Raw genomic sequence first — 16,295 nt, forward strand, 5'->3', positions numbered from 1 at the left:
GATCTTCGTCACTGAACACAGAGGAAGCTTGTTGATGATTGAGAGTCCATCTTGATCGAGCATTGCCTATATATATAGCTGGGTACTCTGGAATAAGCTAGTTGTCATGTGTGGTTAGCTTCTCTAAATAAGCTTGCACTCTGTAAGACACTCATTCAATACAAACTTGGATTCATCCTTTCACAGTGGACGTAGGCTTCCATAGCCAAACCACTATAAGCTTTCTGTGTGTATTCTTTCATTGTTTTGCGTTGGTTTTTGGATTGTTTAAGCATCTTGTAACTGAGTATAAATCACCTTAGTTTTAGATACAAAAACCCTTCTTTGAGTGGATCTTGGTGTGCTGTCATTAGTTCTTTACTGGTCTTTGGCACAACATAAGCAAATATAAGACAAGAATTAAGCTGCAATTTTTCATTTGAAAGCCACCCAATTGCCTATAACCTATTGTGTTTCACTGATTAAGTACAGCTTTTGACCATCATTAATCATGTCTACATCAAGAATTTTACCTCCATCTTCCGATAATATCGAATGACCATCTGGAAAATCTAACTTATCTACTGCAAGTTTGATAAGCTCTTCAATGTTATGTGGGACCCACAACACAATTCCATGTCTTCTATGCACTTTCTCATCCCAAGGGTGGAAAGGGAACACAGTGCATTTCCTTGGGTGCATTTTATCTGTAATTATCAACAAAAGATTCCATTACTAACAAATATTTTATTACTTGTGTTTTGTATTTCAACATGCATCAGATTTCGATTAAACGATTGATTCTATGTTAGGATCCCCATTCTATTAGCTAAAAATAGAGAACGGAGCAAGTTGTTTGCATTTGGATCCCCAAGTTATTGGATCATCCAACAAGTCTGTTAATTACATTTGAGCATCTGCACGTAGATATATCAGTGTATACATACTATCATTGTCCTTTTCCTGAAAGACACGGTGTTAGGAATTATCTCAGCCTAAGACCAACCTATGCAGCTATGCCAATAGTGACAACTTTTTGCCAACTAACAAGATCCTCTATAAACATACCTATAATTCAGTTTTTTTTCATCATTTTTATTCATAATTTAACTTTCTCTAGAAAAACTAATTTGTTCAGCAGCTAGTTTGGGTAGTATTTAAGATAAGACATATCAAATAGATCAGAGTTAGCATAATGGAAGTAGTAACAGATTTTCAGCAATACCTATCATGCCTTGAGAGCAATAATGGAATTCTGACAACTGAGTGCATTCTGCATCTTCAAGTAGCTTGATCAAATTTTTGTTTCCACACATTCTGCCCTCATCAAGAGGAGTGTTTCCCCATCTGCCCAGTAAGTATTCAAAAAGCAATGACTTCCAATTAATACATTTTTCCTCTTTTATTTTTTTTATTATTATTTTTTGGTTTCTTTCTCAATCATCAAAGGTGGTTCACAGAGAGTGAAACCAAACAGATCGGTGCATTTGTAGTAAGGCATCAAAAAGATTGAATTAAATGCACATAGCCTTAAGAGTAATATATAACATGACTATATCCATATATCTATGAGGCAAAATAAATTTTTCAATGGTACCTGTCCTTTGTAAAGACACTAGCACCAGCCTCTAACAGCAACTTTGCCATCAAATATAATCCCTCTGAAGCAGCTACGTGAAGTGGGGTCCGGTGGTCATAATTTCTGGAACTTGGATCAACGCCATTAGACAAAACTCTTTTAAGGAAATCTGAATCCCCCCTAGCAACAGCAGTACATAGAAAACTACCAGCGTCATCTACATTCAAGGAGGCCCCTTCTTTAACAAGTAAAGAAGTAACTCCGTCATGACCGCATTTAATGGCTTCTAGCAGGGGTGTGTTCCCAAATTTATCTGTGTAAAACAAATCGTTGACACATGTTACCATGACTTGACTAACAGATAAAACTTTCATAGACAAACTAATATGGAAATTATTTCATTATACAATTACCTTTAATGTTAATGTCTACTCCTTTTTTAATAAGGAAAAGTGTAATATCTTCATACCCTCTTGATGTTGCCAGATGCTGTTGAAAGCAAAAGATCATAATCAGATGGCAACAATTAGTTGAAAAACTCCCAGCAATTCTGATTCCATGACAACTTGCAACAGCATAGAAATTCAAAAACCCATTAATCTCATATCAATTAAATTGGAATGTATGTTCCTTGGAACTCTCATCCATAAGGAGATTAGCAATAAGGCTTGGGCCTATAAAGAACTGGTAAAGTACTAGTGAAAATAAACTTTTCTCTTCAATTTAAACATATACACAGGTAACATAAAAGTAGTGGAGGTTGTTCTTCATGCTTATATTTAATTTGTCTTTATCCTGAACATTCCAGAAGTAGAAATCGTAGAGTTTTAGCATTTATCTAATCATTTAAATGCAGTACAAAACCCATTGTTCAATAGCATTAATTTAATCTTCAACAGTACTAATTTCATAAGTAATGACAAGAACCTATCCTGTCACAACTTCTCAATGGTGTGAGTCTTCTCAATGGTGTGAGTTATATCACTACTAAGAACTCCAGAATAGAATTAAATTTTCAAGTAAGTAGCAATGTTAGCAACTGCAGTTCAAACCAAACAGGCTAGGACAACCTGCACCTACCATTTTCTAGATGTCCCATCAGAACTAAGTAATTAACAATCAGAAAAATAAACCAATACCAAGGGGGATCTTCCATCATAATCTGTCTTGTTCGGATCAGCTCCAGCACGGATTAAACCTTTCAGCTGATACAAATCTCCATGGTAAGCTGCACTATTAACCCTCAATGCAAGCTCTGCTTCATGCTTACCAATGTGAAATGTGATGTCTGACTTCAGCTGCTTAAGTCGAAGATTGGATTCTTTGCCCTGTCAATTATGTAATTGCGAAAATTGACTACGTAATTATTTATTGTTTAAATGAAAAATCCAGTGATATTTGGTTATGCTTTTCTACCTACTACAGCCACAAACATAAAAGTAGAACTTCAACAGTAGCAATTAATTCATCAGCATAGTTGTATTACCTCTAAAAGGTTGGTCAAAACTTTCCTACCATCACAGAAATATATCTCAAGAATATTTGTAAAAGACTGTTTATCAATCCGTAGAAGCCTAGACAGTTCACAGATACGAACTGTATAAGGTTGAGGAATGTTGCAAAGAATAGAGACTTCTCCAAATGAGCTGTTAGGTTGTAGTTGTGAAACAGTTTCTTCTGATCCATCTTCCCCCACACCAACCTCCTCCTGCACAAAGGTAAATTTTGCTAATTTTAAATAATTCTATGGATTTGTAGTTTATAAGAGTGGCTTAGAATATCAATTAAGATAACCAACATATATTAGGTGTTGAACAATAATCTCCTGCTTATAAATGTTGTAAAACTGGCCATACCACATATTTGGCACTTTGAAACCATTGCACAAATATGCAGCAGAGATATTGTCTTTCAATTTTTCTTTTTTAATTTTATTGTAATTTGACACCTGAAGAAATATAATGACAATAGACTTGCACATAAGAGATATGAAATATACTCAATGCTATAAATTTCCCCTTTGTCATTGTTTTTGTTTTCTGTTTAAAGTAGAGATTGTTCACTTGATCACTGCAGTGTCATTATTTTCAACAAGGAAAATAACATGTTATAAGATCAATTTTTTTCCCCTCAAATAACCAGTAAATGTTTTCTTTCTGTTTTATTTTTTGGGGACTGTTGAATCATGAAAAGTGCCTTATACGTTGAAGAGCCAATTTAAAAAAAAATTGGTATATTAACATAGACTGTACTTACAAGTTTTTAAACCGGTCAGCATGAAATACAGCGACTTTCAACATGTGTTGGTGCAGCCCAATGTGAAAAACCAGTTTAACATATATAAATGTGTCAAGCTGTGTTTCTATTTTTTATTAAAAAAAACTTGTATTTCAAGCCAAGCAAGGAGAAAAAAGGACAAAATAACATATATAAATGGGTGGTAAGAACAATCACAGCAACATGCTGAAAAATGTCATTCATTCTTGAGAAATATAAGCAAAATAATAATGAGCTTGAAAAATCATTGAGAAGACAGAGAGAAGAAAGCAAATGAGGAAAACAACAAACTGAATGACTGACATTGCAGACAAAAGGATATTAGATCATACCAGCACCCCATGACAGACAAAGTAAAGTTGATCTACCACGTTCCCCTGTTCCATTATCACTTCTCCTGGGAGAAAAAATTCCTCATGGACTCTAATAACCTGCAAAACAGAGAAAAATACAAAAGATAATTTATCTGGATTTTTTTCATTTCTCGATAGTAGTTAAGTGAGGATGTTTATGGAAAATGAGGAGAGTTCTATGAGAGTGCCTAGCCATTGCATACCAGCCCTGTGACTGCATTACACCAATGCACTAAAAATAAATTCACAAGTCATACTATTCAAAACAGCCTTTTCAACGACTTGTGTTACAGCCAAACATCCATCCTTGCCATACAAAATTCAAGATGTATGCTAAGAGTTGTGAAATTGTTACATGTAGTACATAACATAGGTTTCAAGGTGCACCCATTGCCATGTTCTACTCATTACAATAAAGAAGTGCCAAGTCATGGGTAACTAAATAGCATCAGTGTTAGTTTCCCTTATTTCAACATTCAATTTATGGCATTTTCTTGCATGATGCACTAGGTAAATGGATGGCTAAAACTTACAATTTGATTAATAAACTCTGAAGAGCATCCCTTAAAAAGAGAAACCTTTTCAATATACGGCATGTACAATGTTTGGGAAATCTGAAAAAGGAAAAAAAAAAGAATGATAAGAGAAAGGGAAACTATGTCAATGTGATAATCTGTACTGTTAAATAGAGTACAAATTATGTTTGATAAGTAATATATAACAGACAACATTCATGAATAGATATTATATAACATAACATAATTTTAAACAAATTTACAAAAAATGGTGAATGATATTATGATTAAAATGATTTTAAAAAGTAAATGTTCTATACTGATTCCCCAGAAACGCAACAAAATTTCAAAATGCCATTACTGGCACGTATGACAAAGGTTGTTCACTAGGCAAACATTGACTTATGTGCCCCATTTTCAGATTCCTTCTATGATGGAAGTCAATTCAAATGCATTCCCTAAGAAGACAAGGCCACAAAAGTTTTTGGCTTGTGATTCTGTGGAGATCATTCAGGTACTATCTTTGAGAAAAATGAAAAGAAAATGAAAAACATAATTCCCCATTGATTTAGAGACCATTTTCTGTAACTCAGTGACATAGGGAAGCCTCTCTTTTCATTAACCTTCCTCCTGGAATTCCTCTCCTTGGGTATCGGGTTAATGTAAAGTTAAATTTGATGATTCCTGTCCTGAAAATCCTGGCCAATAGGGAAGAATCTTTCCATATTATGGTCATATATACTTTCTTATTATCTAGACCAGTAAAAATTTGAAACTTTCACACATGGATATTAGATTTCTACATGTCTCAAAAAGTCTGCTGGAGGAAACTACTTTAAGTCCAATCATTAGATAAGATTGGTTTTCACAATATATGTGACATTCAAAGAAGCAGTTTCGGCTAATTTTTTCAATGTCCACACCACATATATGATCATAGACTTTCTTCTACAATTATGGACTTCAATTAGGTTTATAGACTTTCTTCTATAATTATGAACTTCAAGTAGGTGAGTAAGGAAAGCAAATGATGAGACAAAAGGATCTAGACTTATTTAGGAGCATACCTTCACATTATGTACACGCCACATACATGATACATAGACTTTCTATATTTATGGACTTCAAGGAGGTCCATAGACTTTCTTCTATAATTATGGACTTCAAGTAGGTGAGAAGGAAAGCAAATGATGAGACAAAAGGATCTAGACTTATTGAGGTGCATATGTGTTGCCGCACATTAAATGAGTATATTTTAAAAATAGAATTTCTCCTGTATAAGGTTCTTTGCTTTAATTGTTTTTCTTCTTAAAAGTAACCAATTATGAAAGAGGGAATGAAGAAAAACATAAAGTCATTGTTCCTACTGAGGTATTACCTTAGCACGAATGGAGACAGGGATATCCTGGAGAACAGAAGCCTCAGTGTAGCTACTCTCATACTGTAACCGCACATGGCCTTTGATCTGATCACGAATGTCCCTCCCAAGTTTATTTCGGTTCATATATTTAATGAGATCTGTCATTTTGTCCCTAAATTTTTCGGTCTTTGATCCTTTCACAATCAATGCAGTCATGTTACCAATCAAGTAAGCCCCAAGAACCATGTCAAAGGAGACATAAATCATTATGAATATCATCTCCCTTAGATTAACAGCATGTATATCTCCATAACCTGTTGCGCAAAACATCCAGTTCAAAATGTATATGTTAGATAACAAGGCAATTGCTTTCCTCACAAGTGGAGATCAACTATTTGCTATGCTGTCAGCCTGTCACAACTAACAATCATGTTTGAATAAATAAGCCTTCCATAGATTGAAATCGATTACCATATCTCATTTTCAAGCCTTTGTATGTATACACAACAAGCACAAAATTTTCAGATGACATAATCTTGTTCCAGCCTTTTCACATACATATGTTTAATTGTACTATTAAAATCTTGCATTTGTATTGACATCAATGGCTCCCCATTAATGTTTCAAGATATGGTTGATTGTCAACCATTTCATTGCAATTTAAAAACAATAAGTTTGCATTTCAGATAATCTAGAGCTTTTGTTTCCATTAAAGTGGCATTTTGAGTGTCAATTGCTTTCCCCATTGAGATATTGAAAATTAAAATTCCAAAGCACTTCAATCACTCAATAAATTTTTCTAGATTTGAACTTTACAAGACACAAACGATAAAGGAAAATAATATGAATCCGCGATGCTGTAGATTATATAAAGTACAAATATGAATTAGAAAGGTAACTTACCAACAGTGGCCATGGTTACAATGGCAAAATACATAGATGTTGTGTATCGTGTCCAGATGTCGATGTCTCTAAAATTTGAATAGTTGTAATCACCCAACTTCAAACTTCCAATCCATGTGTACCCCTCTTTTTCAGGAGGCAGAGTGGTAGCTAAATAGTAAAATATGCAGGCAGCAGTATGTGTGCAGTAGATTTCAACAGCAATAAGCTTAATAATCCTGGTAAACAGATAATTGATTCGTATATCCTTCTCGAGCGTTTGGAAAAATTCAATCACCTTTCGTACCCGATATAACCTAATCCATAAAAGGTACCTAACTTCTTCTTTTCTTCCACAAGCCTGAAAGAAAAAACAAAAAAGTCTCAGATATTTATCCAACTGTCTCCCGAGAATTTGAAAACTACTTGGTCAAAATAGCAACATCTGCACATTTAAAACTCCGAAAGGTCATTATGTTTGTAACAACTCTAATCAAGTCCACACATTGGTAAGTTAAGGCTTGGCATGTGAGTTTATAAGTACTTGGGCTCCCTCTCTTTACAAGCTAGTTTTTAAGGATGAGTTTTACCCGATGTATCCATAACAATTAGTACAAGAACAAGTTGTTTTCTTAGAGATAACCCTCGCTACGGCTGGTCCTAGTCTCATGACCCTGGTGTGTCACCTAACTAAGGTATGAACAGCCGTGATTATTAGTTCCTGAAGGAGGGATGGACTGCGACAGACTCTAATTGAGTCCCACATTGCAAATCTTGGCATATGTGCTTATAAGCATTTGGTCTCCCTTTTCTCACAGGTGGGTTTATAAGGCAGTACACTCAAGAAATAATATGTGCGTTTATAAGTCCTTAGACTCTCTCTCCATGTTATAAGCCGGTTTTTAAGGATGAGTCATAACCAAATATTTATGCACTATAAAGGTAGTACAATCAAGAAATAATAATACCTTGTAGATAACATCCCAGGGCAAACAACTGAGTAAATCAATGATAAAACTAGATTTCAAGTACCTGCGATGCAAAGAGAGTTTAAAATTAATTACTTAGTTAGAAGCAAGAGAATGAGAAAGGAAGCAAATAAATTAAATTAAATTTGAATTACCTAAGAGCAATACGGGTGAGCTTGTAGACCAAACAATAGGTCTGGCTATCTCTATAAGCAAGAAAAAATTGCATGATGATGTCAACTAGGAAAGCAATTTGTCCTGCAATGTCCAATATAGAGAGGTTCTCTGGTAGTCCCCTGAAGAATGCAAACTCCATTGGTGTGAAGAATGATGAATATAATGCCCATATCAGTATGAATTTTGTCCATGTCCGATACCACCTGCAGTCATCATTTTATATTCCGTATATATTTTAATTTAGATTCTTTACTTAAAATGACCCAAATTTTGAACCATTATTCAGACTAATAATATAGAATACTTGTTATTATTATTTAAGTTATATTTTAATGTGATACATTAATATTATACTATATGGTACTGAAAAATAAAAGATGTATACTAGAGGACGTGGGATTAAAAAATTAATTTAAACTTTATTTATTTTTTATCTTTAAAAATATATTATTGGTTGGCATTCCTCTTTCCTTATTTCACAGGTAAAGAGGGCTTCAATCTCCCTATAGTTGTGGGAGAATTTCCTTTGATTTTTTATCCTAAGCTTAGTGAGCTTCAATTATCTGTTAAGCTTTAATTGAATATTTATACTATGTGTTAGACTTTGGTTGTATTGTATATAATATTAAAAAATATATTATTGTATTATTTTTTTCTATTTAGTAGTTTGCATTTTATCTATTGTGGGAGAAAAATTTGTGTAGAATTGTCTCACTACCATAGTACTACAATTTAAAACTCTGCAATGTAGCAAAGTATTCAATCCTTATGTAGAATCATCCGTGGATCTACGAACTTATGACCCACTAACAGAGTCTATGACCATCCCACCCAAAATTTTCTCTAATTATAGATATCTATCCTCTAACAAACTAAATCTAGGCGTACTTGAAAGTAGAACTAGTAAAATTTGACACGACTTGATTACTCAATGCATGTAGGACACGAATAAATGGGTACGGATCATCAAACTTGACATGATTACTAAATGAGTCAGGTCTGAGTCAACATAATTTTTTTTTCGTGTCAAATTAAGGTTAAAACTCTTGACCGTATACCCGACCAATGACATCATTATATTTTCTACTCTAAATTAATGTGTAGGTTCTTATCATAAAAACTCAAATATTAAACATGATTCTCTCTTTTCTTTTTGTTTCGGAAGGATGAACAAATACACAGTCTTTTATTTATAAGATTTTATATAGATTTAGAATTTCAATAGTGTAAATGTGTAAAATATTGGTAGATATGTATATTTTATAATATCGACAAATTATATATATAACAATCTCTAAATGTTGTTAAGTATATAGATATAAAGCAAGTTAGTAGGATAACCTATTTATTTTCTGTGTCAGGTTAGTGTCTCAACAATTTTGACACGATTACTAAATGGGATGTGTTTGGATCGACCAAAATTTAATACGACGCAAAATTAACATGACACAAACACGACCCATTGACCCATTTTGCCAGCTCTAGTTTGAAGAGCCAAATATACTTTAAAAAATAAATAAATAAATTTACTCCCATCTCTTGGGGTAAAAGGAAGTGATTTTTTTCCCAATCAAAAAGAGTTGTGGTTGTACCATGGAACTTTTGTGTATTTCCCAGAAAAAAAGAAAGTTAACTATAAAAATATTTTGAAAAATGAAAATTAAATATCACTAAATCCCAAGACCCAAAAAATAATTGTTGAATTACGTAAAATTGACATACGAATAACAATTGTTAAAAAATTAGACACAATTTTTCAATTATTTTTTACTTTTTTTATAGACATTTCCTCCCCCGTAATTGGCCCCAATTTTTTTTTAGAAAAATAATTATAATTTTTTTTTGGAAAAATATCCACCGTCCATCTGTTTTTTACACCTTTTTCAAAAATACACAATTATTTCATTTTTTGGCTGGAATCCACCTAAAGTTACATTTTGTTTCACTTTTCCACTTTTGTTTGAAATCCATTAAGAAAACTAACGGAAACTTAAAAAAATGACTATTTTACCCCCAAAACGAAAATTACAATTTCACCTTAAAAATTACCAAAAATAATCAGATTAAATCTAATTATTTTTTTCATTGGTCAATAAAGAAATTAATTCCACAACCATCAAATGCAGGTGTTTTTTTTAAATATGTTTGTAATTAGAATGCTAAATTATAACAGTAGTATTAAAAATAGCTCAATCTCGCAAACCATCAATTGAATTTAAGATAAGTAGAGTTTTATTATTCTTTGAGTTATAATCCCTAGTAGTTAAGATTTTTTTGTACTTCATTAACGTACCAATAATGATATTCATCATTAAATCTTATTATTTTTGGCATTTTTTAGGGTGAAATTATAATTTTCGTTTTGGGGGTAAAATGGTTATTTTTTTAAGATTCCGTTAGTTTTCTTAACGGATTCCAAACGGAAGTGAAAAAGTGAAACAAAATATAACTTTAGGTGGATTCCAGCCAAAAAATGAAGGAATTGTGTATTTTTGAAAAATGTGTAAAAAATAAGTGGACGGTGGATATTTTTCCCTTTTTTTTTAGAATCACAATTCATGAATTATGAAATATCACAAATTTTCTTTGAAAAATCTTTCAACAAAAGAACTGAGTTTTCAGCTCGTGAACGTAGCAACATTTTTTTCCCACATTGTAGCAGGTTACCAAACAACTGAAATCAGATATTTGGTATTTTACAATCAATTCCACCAATAAATTTGAATTCTCTATGCAAATGCCAAAACGAAAAGTTGATTCGTTAAAACTTACAGCACGTGCACTCAATTGTATCCCACTAAGCACATGCAAAACTCATCATAAATATTTCATTGCACAATTTGGAATTCAATAGAACACATAGATATAAGTTCTTAAGAAAATCAATTTTTTAATTATTTATAACTGTGGATTGAGGATTTTATTTTTGGATACAACTTGGAAAAGCATAAGAAAGTAGGGACACTTACTGACATTACATTTAATTTAAAGATGTTCGGCTTAGACAGTAGTGACGTAGTTTTATGACGGCAGTGGCGTTAGCCAATAAAACGCAAACATGTGAAGAATAGTGGCGGGAAGTACTACTCTTTCGCCCAGCCCAGGCCCGCGGGCCTAAAACTTGACCGCAAGAGTGGGCAGTCCAAAAATTGCAAAGCCCACATATGTTGGACTTAACAAAAAAAAACCCAGACTTAGCCCGGATTTTTTTAATTTATGAATAAAAAATAATTTAATTTAAATAAAAAAACTTAAAATATTAAATTAGTTTAATTTTTTATTAGTATTTATTATTTTATTAAGTTGTATTATTAATATTTTATATATTAGACTATTATTCTATTATATATTAGATGATTATCTTTAATTTAAATATTTTTTTTAATTAAAAAAATATTTTATAATTAATTTAAAAAGCCCAGGCCTTCTCTAGCCCGAATGGATGGACTTTTGAAAGACCTGGACTTTGTTTAAATATTGTAGGCTTGGGTCTGGACTTTAAAAAGCCCAGCCCAAGCCCGCAAATTGACATCCTGCTTTCACCTCAAACTTGAAGATGTCTATTTTGGGCCGATGAAAAACTTAATGACAGGAGGATGGTACACAAAAACACTGGCGGCTAGCATGCTGAAGTCTCCTATTCTAGCGATTGGGGAGGTTACACCAACGTACAGTGCTCAATGAATTTTAGACGGGTGACACTAATCTTTATCTTAATGTAAAGAATTTTAAAGTTGTATATTAATCAAACAGCATTCCGTGACCATAAATTATCATTCCTCCGGTTAATCCCAAATTTTCCCAATAATCACGTAGACCAAATTATTTATTCTAAAAAAGGAGTTTGAATTTCCACAGAGAGAGAGAAACCAGACAGACCTGTTATCAGGATGAATGACTGAGCCTTTGGAGAAATGTCTGATACCAGTGATTAAAGATTGACTGCTGAAGTTTCTTCGAAATCCAAATCCAAATCCAAACTGATTTGCAATCAAATTCAATCTGCTCCCTCTCGATGATTTGAATCCTTCTCTCAAATCATCCACTTCATACTCTCCTTCTTTATCAGAATCTCCCATAATCGATCTCCTCTGCTTTGCTCTGCTCCCCAAGATCCCTCAACTCAACTGACTTTTAAATTCTTTCCAAAAATTGAAAAAAAAAGTGCAAGCTAATAAATTAAAAAGAGTCCAACTGCAAATATGGATTACCTCTTTCTAGAGACTAGACAGAGAGATGATGAATCACGAGAAAAATGGGGAACTTATACCAAAATGACTTTCAAAGTATAAATGGTTGGATGCCTTTTGTTTAAAAGGCAAGATACCACCACAACTTGCTCCATGCGTTTGCGTCCTCTCTAATTTATAGCCAGAAAAACTAAATACAATAAAATCTCTCAAACGTCACGGTGTTGAATCAAATTAATTTTATTACAAAAAAAAGTTATATCTTAATAGATATATAGTTATAAAAATTATTATTTTAACTTAATTATTATTAGATCAAGTGATATTGTAGTAAAATGTGTGTATACATACGTGTGTGTATGTATATGTATATGTTACTATATTGATAATTAATTATTGGAGCATGTCAAACATAATGTATAAATATTAATTAAATAGATAGACCCAATTTAAAAAACTAATATCTATATAGTGTTAGAAATATGCAAAGAATTTAAAAAGTTTATGAAATAAATTATTGTCCAAAACAACTTTAGAAAAATATTTATTTTATCTTAAATATTTAATGAAACATAGTATATATATTTTTTTATAATATACATATAATTATTATTATGTGAAGGTAAGTCTCTTAAGACTAATCTAGAAAATTATAATTTATTACACTATAGAGTTTATTTTAATTTATTTTTTTGGTGTATTAAACCATTTGGTATTCAAAGACCACATTAGGCCCCGACTAATCCATATTCGAGCCGAATAGGACCATTAGGGCGGCAAAATCCTCCCAACAAGTATTTAATGCTGCTACATTCTCAAGATTCAAACTAAGGGCCTTGGGTAAGTTAGAATAGTTCCATGCCAGCTGATTTACACACTTGTTGGTAGTTTATTTTGATTTATAACTAAATTAAATTATAACCAAATTTTTTTATTATATAAAAGTTATTTCTATATAAAATATCACTATAAAAAAATTATTATACGGTAAAGTTGTTTTATTTTTTTATTTACTTTTTTGAAACGTATATGTACATCTAAAAATAGAGTGATGTAAAGTAGAACATTTGAAATGCCCGGAAGATGCGATTAAAAAGAGAGAAAGATCACCCCCAAAAATACACATAAAAACCATCCAACTTTCAACTTCAAGTTGAAGAGAGTCGGTGGCCACCATGCCACCAGTAAGCTAGCCAGTGGTTTACACAGTTGTTTGCTTTTGTTCAATCAATTTATTGGTATTGCGCCAATGCCAACGGACACGTATGCGCAGTTTCTGGCACACAAATTTTCCCTTTAATTTTAGCCAGTGGTTTACACAGTTGTTTGCTTTTGTTCAATCAATTTATTGGTATTGCGCCAATGCCAACAGACACGTATGCGCAGTTTCTGGCACACAAATTTTCCCTTTAATTTTTTATTTTTGTCTGCTATGGAGATTATGCTTGCTTAGCAAGAAGGCTTCGGTAATTTTAATTTAAAACACTTGGAGTTTCATTGAGTAAGATTGAGGCATTTTTTTGTGTTATTTTTAAATTTCCCTTCGATTACGAGTAATCTACTAATCTATATGCTTATCTTTTGAATCTTAATGTTTCCAATACTGACATGGTGACTTGAGAAATCCTTGATTATTTAACAAATTATTCGAAAATCAAAGATGATTTGAAAGTTATGTCTTGTTAGGTCCGATTATGTTGGAACTACTCTACGGTGGAGCATTGATAATGACCGTATGATTATAAAAATAAATATTTAAATCTGTTATTATCTAACAGTTATCATTAGTGCTCTACGGTGGAACAGCTCCACCGTAGCCACTGCCTTATTACAATGATTTTAAAGATTGCAAAATTGGTGTATAAACACAAATGAATTTATTTTGTGTTTTAATTTATATACGTCTCTTTTATCTATAATGCTATGAGTCTGGATGCCTCTTTATATTCGGTCTATTTTTTAATAAAATTTAATTATGAAAATTTATGTGTAGTACTGTATATATAAACTCAATAAATTAATATATTAAAAAAAATTATTAATTAAGTAAATGTTAATTAAATGAATTATAATTTAGTACGTTGACCAATTCGAGATTTAAAAAATATATTATTTAATAAAAATATAAATTCATTGAGATTTTAATGTAATAATAATAATACTTAAAATGGAGAAATAATCCTTTGTACTCTATTATTTGTAGGTGACAATCACCTTTTTTTGCCTTTGAGATGCTCATGTAGTCATAAAGAAGGATGGCCACTTTATGCTCGTGATACACAACCTTATTTCTACTATATTGGTGTAAAAGTGATTCGGGATTAGATATTTTCCACCTTTACTTTTCAAATTTAATAAATAAATCCTTTTAAAAATATATTAATAAATAATTCAATAATTAAAAGTCCACATAAAAATAATGAAATATCTTAGACACCTGACGTGTTGCCATCTATTTAGTAAAAGTTAAAACAACCATCTATTTGGTAAAAGTTAAAACAACAGTGATAGAGAATAAGAATTTCAAAATTTATATCTAATTTGTATTCAATTTACTGATTTATTAGATGTTAAATTTAATACTTATTAATAAAATTATTATAACACCATCTAGTTTAAAGAAATTTAAGGTAATTAACCTAAATTAAGAAGTGAGTGGCACCTGTCAAAAAAGTTACAGGCACCTCTACAGAAGGGAGAAGCTGAGGTGAAGATGAAGATGTTAAGGGAAAATTGCTACAGAACCCAAAAAAAGGGGGGCAACATGGCAAGATGAAATAAGAACTCAGGCCTCACGTGAGAAGTCGTATCACTTATCACCTAAGGGATTTTGTCCTTTTGCATAAATAAAAGGTTCCAAACAAACATGCCAGTAGCCTAAAGACTACCAAATGAAAGCCTGCGGCATGTAAAAGGAAATAAATGAGGGACGCCATCTATTATAAGCGTCACTCTCTCCAGCGCGTGCTCCAAAACCAAAAGGCCAACAATGACCACAGTCCACCTCTAATTTTTCTTATTTGAGTTTGCCACCTTTCTTGGCTTCCATTTTCCTTAGTAAGTAGTTGCACTTCTCTCAATATATTCACCTAAGCTACACAAAAGATCCTAGAAAAACACACCTTGATCTAAACTTTGCACACCATTTTCTTGAAATAGTAATTTATTTGTTGAAATTAGGTTTAATATAAAATCTAATGAAAACACATTCCACATATGGATGTTGCATTAGATAAAATAGAATTGTTGATGGTAAAATTTAGATAAAAAAAAAAGGCTAGGATGTGACATGTATGCGACGTCTGTCATGACTCACAAGCACTTACAAAGAATGAAGAGGGAATTGAAAGGGCAGGGATATAATGGGAAGTTCCCAAAGAATAAGCCTAAGCCACCTTAGCAGCCTGAAAACTGCAGAGAATGTCTCCTAAAGTACTCCATAACCACCACATGTCAGCATGGGACCATTGAAGTAGTGACGGCTCCTCTAATTAAGTCATAACACATTATCGTAACTTGGTGCCCACTAGGATCACCTCCAAAATATCTGTCTTAAAGTCACTTGAATTAAATATGAACGAGTAGATCACTTGGGCAGCTGTCTGCTCCATCATGAATGAGTTCAGTGGCGCCATAACCCAATTGGCTCACTTAAAATAAGTCAATTAGGATTGAGAACATGCTATCGGCAGAGATAGCATCACAAAAGGACAATGTTCAACCATAAGAAGCCCAAGAACATCAATAGAAACGGTTAAACTACTTTTTAACCCCTACATGAGGAAGAAAACAGTCAATAACAATTTGCCACATGTCAAAGAGACACAAACATGCCATCACGGGCACTCTTTTTATAAGGTTAGGTAATTCTAACAAAGGGGACAAGTTTTCTCACTCCCACAAACACTCAAACTTTTTATTATTCAAGGGTTTCTTTGAAACCCATCATCTTCTCTATCCTCAACTCCGTCTATCCCAAAAAACTGTCTTGGAGTGACTCAATCTCCATTATCAC

At 32.5% G+C, this 16,295-nt stretch overlaps 1 protein-coding gene across 3 annotated transcripts; it reads right to left on the reverse strand.

Moving 5' to 3' along the window:
* Positions 1-390: 390 nt before the first annotated feature.
* LOC102609709 (potassium channel SKOR-like) lies at positions 391-12,455 on the reverse strand. 3 transcript variants are annotated; one of them, XM_052434200.1, is made up of 14 exons: positions 12,302-12,455; positions 11,970-12,191; positions 8,069-8,293; positions 7,914-7,977; positions 6,967-7,306; positions 6,082-6,377; positions 4,722-4,802; positions 4,168-4,266; positions 3,045-3,266; positions 2,698-2,886; positions 1,972-2,047; positions 1,577-1,871; positions 1,205-1,326; positions 391-686 (listed from the first exon to the last, which is right to left on the reverse strand). In XM_052434200.1, exons 2-14 carry the CDS (start codon positions 12,167-12,169, stop codon positions 445-447), a joined length of 2,451 nt encoding a protein of 816 aa, XP_052290160.1. In that variant the 5' UTR covers positions 12,170-12,191; positions 12,302-12,455; the 3' UTR covers positions 391-444. The 3 variants fall into 3 exon arrangements, with proteins under 3 accessions (XP_052290160.1, XP_052290161.1, XP_052290159.1); XM_052434201.1 differs by having other exon boundaries at positions 8,069-8,209; positions 11,970-12,438; XM_052434199.1 differs by having other exon boundaries at positions 11,970-12,437.
* Between the last annotated feature and the right edge of the window lie 3,840 nt (positions 12,456-16,295).

This window comes from Citrus sinensis, chromosome 9, assembly GCF_022201045.2.
Source record: "Citrus sinensis cultivar Valencia sweet orange chromosome 9, DVS_A1.0, whole genome shotgun sequence".
NCBI lineage: Eukaryota > Viridiplantae > Streptophyta > Magnoliopsida > Sapindales > Rutaceae > Citrus > Citrus sinensis.

Bases quoted from the DNA above. Each gene is read 5' to 3' on its own strand.
- LOC102609709 (XM_052434200.1), bottom strand. From the start codon at position 12,169: ATGGGAGATTCTGATAAAGAAGGAGAGTATGAAGTGGATGATTTGAGA. The intron at 6,378-6,966 runs GTAAGTTACCTT...TTTGCGCAACAG, and splicing joins TGTAACCATGGCCACTGTTG to GTTATGGAGATATACATGCT. The intron at 2,887-3,044 runs GTAATACAACTA...CATAATTGACAG, and splicing joins TTTTGACCAACCTTTTAGAG to GGCAAAGAATCCAATCTTCG.